The sequence below is a fragment of the Heliangelus exortis genome, chromosome 8 (genome assembly GCF_036169615.1).
Source record: "Heliangelus exortis chromosome 8, bHelExo1.hap1, whole genome shotgun sequence".
Taxonomy (NCBI): domain Eukaryota; kingdom Metazoa; phylum Chordata; class Aves; order Apodiformes; family Trochilidae; genus Heliangelus; species Heliangelus exortis.
In genome coordinates this window covers 7,614,463-7,626,737 of record NC_092429.1, presented here as the reverse complement: position 1 = coordinate 7,626,737, position 12,275 = coordinate 7,614,463, and the positions used below count along the sequence as shown (strand labels likewise).

The 12,275-nt window shown below is 39.6% G+C and overlaps 1 protein-coding gene across 1 annotated transcript in view; it reads right to left on the bottom strand.

Annotated features, from left to right (window-relative positions):
* The window catches only part of AGBL4 (AGBL carboxypeptidase 4), an 891,229-nt gene that overhangs the window by 144,635 nt on the left and 734,319 nt on the right, over positions 1 to 12,275 (bottom strand). Inside the window, exon 9 of the mRNA XM_071750192.1 lies at positions 8,258 to 8,369. Within this exon, the coding sequence (XP_071606293.1) occupies positions 8,258 to 8,369 (112 nt within the window). The remainder of the gene's footprint in view (positions 1 to 8,257; positions 8,370 to 12,275) is intronic.

Here is a 12,275-nt window from a genome sequence, read left to right as displayed (position 1 = left end):
ATTAGCAGAGTATTGCCTGAATAGCACATCCCTTCCATGACTATCACTTTAAGAAGGAGTTCACAGCTCCAGGTGGGACTTCATCTAACAATGTTAATGGTTCCTAAAATGTCACCAGAGAAATTATATATTCTCTTTTATATATGCATTTGTGTATATGAAGAGATACATCTAGGCAGTTTACATGTTGAAAAGATATCAAAGTGTAGAAGTAAAGTTCATAGATTAATTGGACATGAGAAGGTAATCTTTAGAGGTTATTGAGTCTATTCAACAGCCTCAAAAGGGAATTAAGTCTATCTAAATCTTTCCCAATAAATACCTGTCATAAAGCTCCCCAGTGGTAAAGGTTCAGCATCTCTTGTAAAGAATCAATTCTAGTGACAAACTAGCTCTTCTGCTAGCAAGTTTCTCACAATATTATGCATGTTTAAAGGACCTCAGGAAGGAAGCTGTTAAGACCAGAAGCTGCTTTACCTAGCAGAAATATAGAACATGTTACTAGATCAAGAAATAATATTTACTCCAGAACAAACTGGAAGCAGATTTCTTAAGACAGAGTGAAAGAAACTGAGAAATTCTTCTCAGCTCTTACTTCTACTCTCAAGAAATTGCTAATCAGAAAATAACACAGCTAACAAACTGATCATGTACCTCACATTTATTTCTGTCAGTAGACACCCAATGAATGTATTTATATTGAACAATGGTGAGAGTTTAACTGGAATACTTTTGAATAGTTTATAGTAAATATAATGTTAGCTAGAGCATTAGCAACTTTTACTGTTGCCAAATAGTGAGGTGGGAAATAGAGTCAAAATCCCAGGCACTGATTGATACATCCCATTGCTAAACTCCATCCTAGCACCAGGAAAAGAAAGGTTGCCCTTACTACTGTTTTGTTCAGCAGAGACTTGAGACACTCATATTTACAACACTAAAAAGTTACACTTCAGTCAATAAAGACTTTCAAGATAGATGTGATACAGGACATTTTTACTATGTCAACAAAGTGGCACAAACACCAACATTACAGCAGAAAGCAGCCACAGGGTTCTCAGAGCTGAACACACACTGCAGAAGAAGAGGTAATATTCTCTTCTAATTTCAAGAGGAGAGAAATAAGAGGCAGCAAGTTGGCTATTTTGCCTGAGAACTCAGAATAACATGGACTGTATTAGGCTGAGAAATATTGGCAAAATGTTATGCCTGATGAGAGCTGTTTTGATGTCTGAGTGCAAACCATCAGGTACAGACAACAACCCAGGAGATCTGAGGGACTATCCAAACATCACTTCCTAGTAGGCTGTTAAAATTCAATATTGTGTTAACAATGATTATTCATTACTATTGTGCTGTTTAGCTGGGAGAGGAAGTCTAAGAGCTCTGCTAACAGCAAAATGGAGCCAGGTAGCATGTTATGCCACAGATCTTATTACCCTCTGTTAATCTGTTATGACTCCATATAGCAGATGATGCAGACCACAGCGGATTTGTTTGGCTCAGAGTGATTTCTGACCAATAACAAAGCCCATCCCGTAGCCTTTCCAAACATTTATTAACATCCAAACTTGATTCAGCTGGAATGAGAATCAGCTTATAATTTTCCAGTGAAATGTATTCCACTTTGATGCTCCAATTTGTAACAGGAGCAGGAAAGATGATGAGGGAAGAGAGTAACTTTCAACAGAAGACAATTGCTTCCAGTCTTTCAAATGTTAAATTGGATATTGCTACTTATAGTATAAGTAGCCTAAGTGTACAGTTCTGATGTGAAATCCTTGCAAAATCTGTTGTTATACTTTAGTTGTCAGCTATCCAGCATCACATGGGTGATAATACCAATAACAAGAGGAGTGGAAATAGAACCTCTATGACTGACACATTTTGCAAGACTGACCAAGATAAAATTTATGCCACACTCAGAGTACATGCATCTTAGAGACCAGACACAATTTTCTTACTGTGGAGTTGAGTTGTGAAGAATGTAGCAATGCCAAAGGCAGAAAGGCTGGGAGGTCACTAAAGCCATTTGGCCATTTTAGGGATAGTTGCAAACTGTAAAATATCACTTACAGGTTTCTAAATCTTAACTTTGTGACCTAGATTCCCATAGAACAAGAATGCTTCCCTCAAAATACAGCACTGTCTTTATAACAGATGTTAGAGTAACAAAGATCCTCATCTCCATCCCTACAGAAGTTCTAGATAATGATGAAAGTTAAGGGTTGGATATGCAGCCCATGGAGCACTCCCACAGTTTTGAACATGGTTCCTGCACAGTCAAAGGTACTGTCCTTGAAAGACTGCTCTAGATGCTGCTACTGAGAGCCTAGGGAAGATGTAGGTTGAACCATAGCACTGACTGTCACCAGGCTGAACAGTATCTGAAGATAACAATCTTTAGAGCAGCATGCAGAAGGGGAGCTACTAAGGGCCTATGTCAAGCATAACCATTGGGATTGCATCTCTGAAAGAGATAGGGAATGGTCTGGAGTGGAAAGAACTTGCCTAAGAACGTATCCAGACAGGGATGAACAGAGCCCTGAACCAAAATGGGAGAAACAGAAGATGAAAAGTGTGAGCACAGGGAAAGGCTGAGCCTCTACTCTTTGGCAATGATGATGGAAAAACCTAGAAACCCCCCTTAGCTGAGTAATACAGTCAACTTGAATGAGTTACAACTTGTCAGGAAGATAATGTGATTCCCTTCAGCTGGCTACGTGAACCTGCCTCAGACACCACCCAACCTCTCCTGATTTCTAGTATCTGGGTTTATAAATAGAGAAAGCAACAACCTGGAACTCAGAGATCAGCTCAGGCCTCTTCCCCAGGCCAACCCATCTCTACTAACTTGCTTCAGCAGTGAAGGTGCGTGGGGTACTGAGGGCAGTCAATGCCAGTCCTATATCTGAGGCCACTAATGAAGGGTCTGGAGATAAGTGGTAACACAGATCCAAAAAAGTGTTTGTTCAGTATGTTTGGAAAAAAGTAGATACATTCTCTTTATAGAGAGGAGCATAATAATCTGCTGAAGAATACAGAGTTACATTGACTTATTAGATAAATGTCAATTTATCTGTAGTCTTACTGCTTGCACACCCAAGCCTACCTGGACTAGACTCAAGGCCTCATCAAGAGAGGAAGACTGGAAACATGTTTTTATTCAGGTTTAAGCCTGCACATAAGATCTCAAAAATACTTCTCAAAAACTTAAAAGGTATCATTCAGCCCTAAATATTACACCCCCTCCCTTCATGCCTGCAGTATTATGTTTACTCATCCTTTTTTATTATTAATTCTATTGTCAGCAGATAGTCACAAAGCCCTCAGGCAGTGTCTATTTCCCTCCCTCACATCAGTCCATAGCAGAAGCAGATTGCTGTCCTCTATCAGTAAATTCATCAGCTCCTGTGTCAGATGTTTGTGTGGTGGATCTAAAGGTTCCAGCCCAGCAGATGACTCAGACTTGAGAATGGTGGAGCTTTATTTCAGCTGTAGGTTTTGCTTTGAATCGATGAAAACTTTCACTCAGAATACCATTAAAAGTAGGCAAAGGCTACAACCTTAAGCATTCCAATGTCAGGAGTGGAAATAGAAAACTTCCCTGTGCTGAAATAATTTAAGACTTTGCTATGTGTGTGCATGACAAAGGAAATTATAATTAATGAGCACAACCCAAGTGACTGTATTTTTTTTTGTTTGTTTTCTTTTCTTTTTGTTCAGGTCTCCAGCTGACTCAGGGCACAAGGTGAATAGTGTCTAACATAGGAATCATTTGCATGTAGGATTTGCAACAACAGAAGGTAGAAAACAGGAGGAGCAGGAGAAAGATGGATTCAAGAAGACAAAGTACAGTGTTGCAGTGAGAGTACCTGGGGCACTGCACATTCCATCTCTGCATTTTGACCTGAGGGGAGGAAATCACTTGAAACAGCTTCTTCCCAAGTGTTCAGTTGCTGCCTATTCCTTTCCTTCTAGGTCCTAAGAACCCAAAATTACCGAAATAGTCTATCTTAATATTCCTTAAGGGAGGGGTAGAAACAAGACTGCATGTATCAAGCCTTGGTGAACGACCTGAAATAAATACGATCTCAGGCATCTTAAATAATCTATCTCAACTGAGTAGGTGATTCTGATCATAACTGTCTCTGCCTCTGTTTCCTATCTGTACAAAGATAATGTATTTGTCTCTCACAGGGGTCCACAAAAAATAATTAATTACCACTTCTGAAATGCTCACAGGGTGTAGCAATGAGGAAAACAAAAATACCCACGAGGAGATTAACAGCTCTATCTTGAAAGCAGGATCTGCATAGTAAATACACAGGGCACAGTAAATACAGGGCAAAGCTGCACAGTGAACACTGAAGTTAAACAAAAAAGCTAAATAGTTGCTTGTAATGTGAAAGTTTTCCATTTGGAGAACTCAGTGAGGCAGGGGTCTAGCTGAAGGAATAACATGAGCCCCTTTGATTAAAGACCATGTTGCAATGCACATACTCCAAACAACACAACTGACATCAAACACCCTACTCATGAGTTCACCCCTTAAATCTGTTTCTAAAAAAGGAGTACATTTGCTTGTTGGGATAAGTGTTGGATGGCTACATGAAACCTGTCCAGCTATCAAGCAGTTCTGCCCTCTCTGTCTCTGAGGCTTCATGTTATTCCAGAGATAAGGACTGTTTGATCTCCACAGACCATCCATATCCTAAGCTTGCCAGTGCTGAGCACTTCATCTCCAGTCCAAAACATTTAAGCACCTGCTTAACTGTGAGCACACGAAGAACCCTGCTGAATTCAGTCCAATAGTTCACGTCTCAATCTAGCTGTGCACATTAGATTCCTTACCTAGACACTCACTCTCCAAACAGTTCTCCACGTGAAATGTGTTATCAGAGCCAAGCAGAACTTCCTGGTCCAACAGTTCAGCTATTGGGCTGGCTCCATATGAGCATCCTTTGACGTAATTCAGATAAAAGTCAGCTGAGTTGGTTTAAACAGGACATTCATGTTCTGAGCTAATTCTGCCAGCCTGCTACAGCATAGGCTGGAGAACCATCTACATGTGGACAGGTGGTAAAGCAGTGATGTCTGGCATATGGACAGGGAAAGGTACTTAAGAACAGAAATATCTTCAGCCAACAGGACACGATGAGAGCATGTCTGTCACTTCAGTCTCACCTGCAAGACTGACACAACTAGAAACAGCTGAGAATATCCCCTCACTTCACAGAGGCCAACACAATTACAGTGATGGACCATCACGAGTCTTTCAGTATCAGTGACATGGAGATAAAAAGCTTCCTATCGTTCTCTGATTTCTTGACCCATCCACTCCCTTCTTAAGATGGTATTATCACTATGGAATTTGAAGCACGTTGAAAAAAAAAAAAAAATTACACTTCATAAAACACAGAAGTGCAGAGAACCCCAGGTGCTTTGTTTTTTAATACAGTAACTGCAGTAAACAGCCTTGGATAACTCAGTACCAGAATCACTGCAGCTATGGCAGTGTGTGTGTACCTCTTACCCACTTCACTTATTTCTGTGCCAGTTATCCTCACCCCCTCCAGAATGAACTTTTTTCTTTCAAAGGAAACTGCTTATCCTCCATAGTGCAGTAGCACAAGAAAAATCCTCCTAAACAGCAATATTTAAAATGTGGGTTTATGCTCTTATGGCAGCTAATTTTCCTTAAATGATTCAAGGGAATGAATACATCTAAGAAGCCTGCACTGAGCCATTCTGTAACAGCCACATAAAGCTGAACCTCCTCTACTTTAAACAATCCAATCTCTTGCGGGCAGCTCCTCGCAACCAGATCTTATCTAGATCGGGAGGGATGAAGGGTATTTTTTATTACATTATTTTGCAGGGAACTTTTACTTTGAATTTTATTTCATTTCATATTACCCAGAATGTGGAAACTTCAGGTGAGGAGCAGGTGGCAGGACAGAAGTGCTCAAATCCATCAGCCCTGATGTGTTGCAATCTGACGACAGCCACCCCACAACTTCTTTCCCTATGCATGGAGCCAACCACCTATCATATCCTACTCATCTAAAAGTTACACTCTGCTCCTGGAGGGTAGTTAAAATCTTTAGCAGCCTGAATTTTCTTCTGGCACTCTGTCAGAAAAAGAGGGGGGTGTGTTTGGTTTTTTTTTTTTGCCAGCACTTAAAACTGGTCCCTGCTAAAGCAACCCCACAGCCCCATGCCCTTTCTCTGGCACGTTTTCCCCTTTTCTTCCAGCACTTTAGATATGGTCTGTTCATACAAATATTATTGGGATCAGAAGGACTAAGAGTCTGGTATTGCCTCAAAAACCCAATAATCCCTTATCCTTCATTGTATTGCTGAGGGTCTCTAAAACTGTCAGAGAGGTTGGTATTGACTAAGGAATGATGAAACCAGACAAGAAGGGGTTTTTGGAGAGTAGCTGAGAAATGAAACTCTGAAGAGCCACCTGAACTTTGCTGGTAGTTTAATTAAAAAAAGGAGGGGAAAAAAAAAAAAAAAAAAAAAAAAAAAAAAAAAAAAAAAAAAAAGATTGCTAAATAGTATTAAAAAAAAAATGACCTTGAAAATTAAATGTTACATTTGTGTTTGAAATGCTCCTTTTCCTTTCCCTCAGAAGGAAATGAACTGGAGCTGGTTCATCCCAGCTCGATGACTGGGGAGGGCTGAGAGACAGAGAGATGGAGAAGAAAAAAATATTAAAATTTCCATTTCAGACCAACTTTGACCAAACATTTCTTTTGATTTTTCATTTTAGCCACCACAGCGAAAAAATTCAATCTTCACACATAGGGAAGCTGGAGAGTTTTCAAAGCTCCCCAGGAAGGGGACAAAGCTGCAAAGAATTTCCCCTCTCCAAGCATAGATTTATTTTACTGACAGTGACTTTTAATAATGCCATGATCTGTTGCTTTACTAGCTAGAAGCATTCCCCTACATCCATCTTGTAATGTTTAAGGACATCTTTGCTTTTAGGAATAAACCTTTCTTCTTAGACAAATCAGCCTGCATCCTCTCTTCATCAACCAGAAGGTAGGTTGTTTATTTGGGGTAGGAAGAAAAGGAAAGACCCCCCTAGCTGTAAAGCTCCTTTCTGTACTTCCCATCATCATTCTAATACAGCAAGTTAGGAGCCTTGGTCACAGGCACAATGCTGCACAAACAGAATAGGAAGATAAATTCTTTGCCAAACAATTAGCAGTCTTAGAAAATGTTTTCCATGCAATTGGATTCCACTCCATATGTAAGGACCTCATCTATTGACCTATCTTCCTTGTACCTAAAACCCCTTCTGTACAGGTATTATTACTAGCTGAAAGATAAAAAGTCCAATTAAGATGTACTGGTAGAATCAGGAGTTAAATTAAAGGTGTTCTTATCCTATACATGATGTAGCCAGGGGTAAGAATCCTGTTTCTTTATTCACAAGGCAAACCAGGTCTCTTTTCAGGCTAACAGAAATAAAATAAAATTAGCAGAACTTCATGGAATTAAAGATCCCAATCCAATCTCCATAAGAGGAAACAAAAAGAAGGACAAATACCAATAATTCCATACAGAAAAAATAATCATGTATAAAGTCTCCTCATGCTTTTTGGCAGTGATTTTTTCCTACCCATCTCTGTCTTTGTTCAGCAGTTTTTCTTAGGTGTCACGTTCAATAATCCTTCTGTGCTTTGATGTCAAACATTCGATAGCTGTCTGCCTCCCTCCCACTCCTCTTCTCCATATTCTCTGCAATCCATCTCTTCTGATTAGCTAAGATTTCACCTTCAAGAACACCTCTGCTTCTCTGAGTGAGCATGAGTGTATGCTCGTGTGTTTATATAATATTTGCAAATATTATCCCCCTCCTGCTCTGCACGCTACAGAGCAACCCCTGCCGGAGCTCTGGGTTAAACATCAATGCCATTCAGTAATTCAATTTTGGGGGCCTGCTGTTTTGAATCTAGCTCAGATCATCATGAGAGCAGCTCGATTGAATTTAGGCCCTGCTTTCAGAATTATTTCAGATTTAATCTCAGCTGAACTTCATTTCACTTGCTTTCTCCACTCTGATGCTTCCTGTGACAAAAGACAAAACTGTTCCCCCCATCTCATGCCTCGGTGTTCACTTACTCCTCTGGTATTGCAACTGGATTAAGTCCCATCAGAACTACTGGCACTGTGCACAGCCCTACAAGCAGGACAGAGTCAAGTGGCTGTTCTGGCATCCCCTTTCCCCAAAACTCACCGGGTTGTTGTACATCTCAATGATGAGCTGCTTCACTCCGTGCAGTGTGGGATGAGCCCAAGGAGATGGATTTGCCCAGTGCCGGTTTAAATCAAAGCCCATCAAAGAGCACCTGCACACAGAAAATAAACAAAACACACAAAGGTCATAGATGGGCTGCAGCTTCTTCTCTCTTCAGGATTAAGGCTATATTCTGAGGTTTATATATTTACACAAGTTATTCTTAAGGAAAAAAACACAAGTAAATGTTCCCCTGAAGACATGGGAAGCCTGCAGCAACGGCCACTTTTAGAAATACCATGAACAACACAGTATTGACTGAAACATCTTTGGTCCCTCAGCATTCTTGCCTTTCACAATACCAATACCAGCTCTTTCCTTTGCCTTTTGCCAGGTCACCATCCTAGCACTGGAAGAACCTGCTTGGTCTTTGAGATTCTCTTCTCTTCAGTGCTCTAGCTGGGGGTCTATAGCTAAGAGGAGGATTGATAAGCAGCATCACCAGGCCTTTACTTTGCCCTCAGTCATGCCTTAACTCAGCAAAGCTGTTAAAAGCATTGAAATCAATGCCATTAAGTATGTGCTTAAAGGATTTAAAGCATGAGTGTAACTGTTCTGCTAACCCAGGGTTCAGTCTCTTCCTTTCCTGCAATTGCCTACACACAAGATAGCCAAGCAACACACCAAGTTAAAATGTTTATTGACCATCACATCTTGTGGGTGCTGAAAAAGGTGCCACCTTGGCTTTTCCTACCTGCCCTAATATACATCCCTCTCAGTACATTGTCTTGAGTTTGATTCTGCTTATCAAGAGTAATAACCCATCATTTTTCTGAAGCCCCAGTGAAACCCCATGGGGTGTTGGTAGAGAAAACACAGAAGAAAAAAGGAGAGAAGTCCCTTCTGTCATCTCAGGCTGAACTTGAGACCAGTGGACCTTAGGGGGTAGATCTTGCTCAGGAATTATATGAAAGACCACATATATAATAAAATCCCAGGCAGAGATGTAACTGCCTCTGTATTTAAAACAAATAAAAATACAACAACAACAAAATCCACCTACTGCTAAGCCTTAAAGCTTGTTGAAAAAAGAAGTGCTTTCATTGATCCCTGGTCTATTATGAGAATGTCATTTCAGATCTAATCTTTTAAACACAACTATGCAAACAATAGGGATTTACTCCAGGAGTGCTCTCCTTCAACAAAAATTCTAGGAATCTGATGACCAAAAATGTAAGTTTAATTGGCAAAAAGAAAGGGAAATCACTTCTCTAAGCTCCTTGGCTTTAGACAACCCAACCACCAGGTTGTCTGAGAGTTCAAACACCCAAGTACCAGCTCTGCAGCTCCATTGCTGCTGCCTTGGTGCACAGACAAGCCCAAGGGCTTGTCTCCACTAGGGTGGAGAAAGACACCTTGATGTCTTGGTGGTCACTTGTCTGTCTAGAAAACACAGATTTCTTCTCTGAACAGTCCAGTTGCACAGCCACAATTACACAGACAAGCAGGCCTTTCCACTGTAAAGCAAAACACATATAAGATTTCTCTCTCTCTCTTTTTTTTTTTTTTTTTTTTTTTTGTCTTCCCATAAACTACCTCCGCTCAGTTCTACTAAATCCTATCTTCTTTTGAACTCACAGGTATTCATATAAAATCAAAAGTGCTTCCAGAGACCCTTGGTGGAATTACTCTGGGATAAAACTTGCATTAAAGCAGAACCTCAGGAATGAGTTTTTCATTTAACAAACACAGAAACTGCAGTGATCATCAGGAAACTTGCTGTATTTTGGCACAGTTCCCAAGAAAACAGTATTCTGGCTCTATAGGATAACTTTCTTAAGAGATCAGAACCTGAAATGGTATTCTCTTATATGGTTCACGTGTCCCTTTTACATTTTGATTTAAGACTATTTAAAACTAATAACACTAAAGAAGACAATTATATTTTGATTCCATTATGGCACATCTTCAAAGCACATTGAAGTGGCCAAGCTACAGGGCACCAAAAGCAAATTTTAAATTAAATTATGGAATGACAGCATTAAATCTGGGGGTCGGGACTTTTTAGACAACTTTATACAACTCAGCCCTATAGGGAACAGGAGTAAGGAATACCTAATTTCTGTAAGATGCCAATGCATTGTGATTTGCAATATTTGAATTTGCCATGAATGTCTGGTTAGTGATGACTCTCGTGATTGCTTCACTTCAAGCAATAAGAACTGCTGGAAATAGTTCTTTACAAGAGAAAACTTTCTATGTCTGACAAACAAGTTATTCATTTGGGAAGCTCCTCTGAGCTCTATTTAATAGGAACTCAAATTAATTTCCAAATATCATTTAACTAGTCTTTGATGTGGTATATCACATTTTAATCAATGTAACAACAACTAATTAAATTTCTTAGGTAGGCATCACTATTTTTTTCCAGTCTGGGCCCAGTGTAAAATTGTTTTTTCTTCTTTTTTAAAGCATTTTTTCCTTTTTGCCTAACAACAAGTTTGTATCTACCATATTCTCTCTTTATTCATAGATTGCAAACTTGTGGTCTCTCTAAGGAAACATCAAGCCATGTTTCTTGGTACTTCAGACTTGATTATTGACTCTATTACATGTAGAGCTCTCTCCCTAAGCTCACCTATATCAGAACACACACCAAAACACACAGTAAGAGTCTCCCACATGCCTATTACACATTCTGCACTCAGTATATTCCCTTGCTCCCAGATGATGTGATCTCCCCTGTGGCTGATACCTCCAGTTCAAGAACTTGAACAGGATAACCTAAAAATGGCATCTTGCACTCTTTTCTAATTCCTCCTACCACTCTTAAACCAGCTCATTCCTAGTAGACGTTGCTTGCTGCTTCCATTATTTAACTGTTTACCTGCTCCTTCCAGCACTGGGCAAAGTAGAAATATAGGTATATTCTGGAAGGAGCATCTTCACAATGGTAAACAACTGTCTTACAGTATATTATGGGATCTTTCAATATTGCAGTCCAGCTCTTTCAGTCATTGGAAGTGCTCATTGGTTTCAATATGGATCCTCATATGACTGCAAGTGTTCCCAAGATTTAGGGAGGATTTTCAAAACTGTCCCACAAAGATTAAGTTTGGTTTCTCCTTTAAATAAAATATGTTCAGCACAAAATTAACAAGAGGAAAAAACTTCAAATTATATCAAAGGACTGGTTAAGGATGATCTTTGAAAAGGGATATGGAGGAGAGCAAAACAGCAGGAATCACAGACTCCAAGAGGTTCAAGGGAAGGCAAAAAGAGCTTTAAAAATACTGAGGGGTGATGCAGGTAAACATTTTCAAAATAAGGTTACTGGAGAATAGTCAGTTCCATGAAGTTTAATGCCTACATCCACGAATTTTCTTATAAATGTGGCAGGAAATATTGACATAGAGCCAGATAAGAATGACATGCTGGCACAGACTCTTCAAGGTTAGAAAAAAAGTGCAACCAGAAGTAGATGAGCTTTCTATAAAAATTCAGAAAGCAAACTGCTATTACCTGACTGCCATCTTCATTTATACTGGGAAAAATTGGGTTGTGTGTCACAGCCATTGCCACCACAAGTAATGACATGTATGTAATTTCAAATATTTAAGCTGGCAATAATTGTTTGCATTTTGGCTTATGCTTGTTGGGCTTTTCTGAATACACAGAGCACATCCTATGCTTCTGTTTTGTGACTGAATGTACATTTAAGTCAGGTTCTGTGATTATACTTGTTGAATTAGAATTTGCACTTCACAAATATTCTCCAGCCTTTTTCTAAAATTTCTGTTTTCTATAAGGAGATAAATTTATTACAGTGCTTATAAATTTACATAAACACAGTGCAAATTCAGTCAAAGCAAATGAGCTTCAAAATTGAAATGGAAACTGAAACATTTTGCAGTATTCATCCCTCCCTACTTGGGAGGCAGCCAGATCTCAAGAGGTTACCAGCTCAACTCAGTAAAATCAAAGATGTTCAGACCAGCATTCAGCTTGCTGGGCAGCT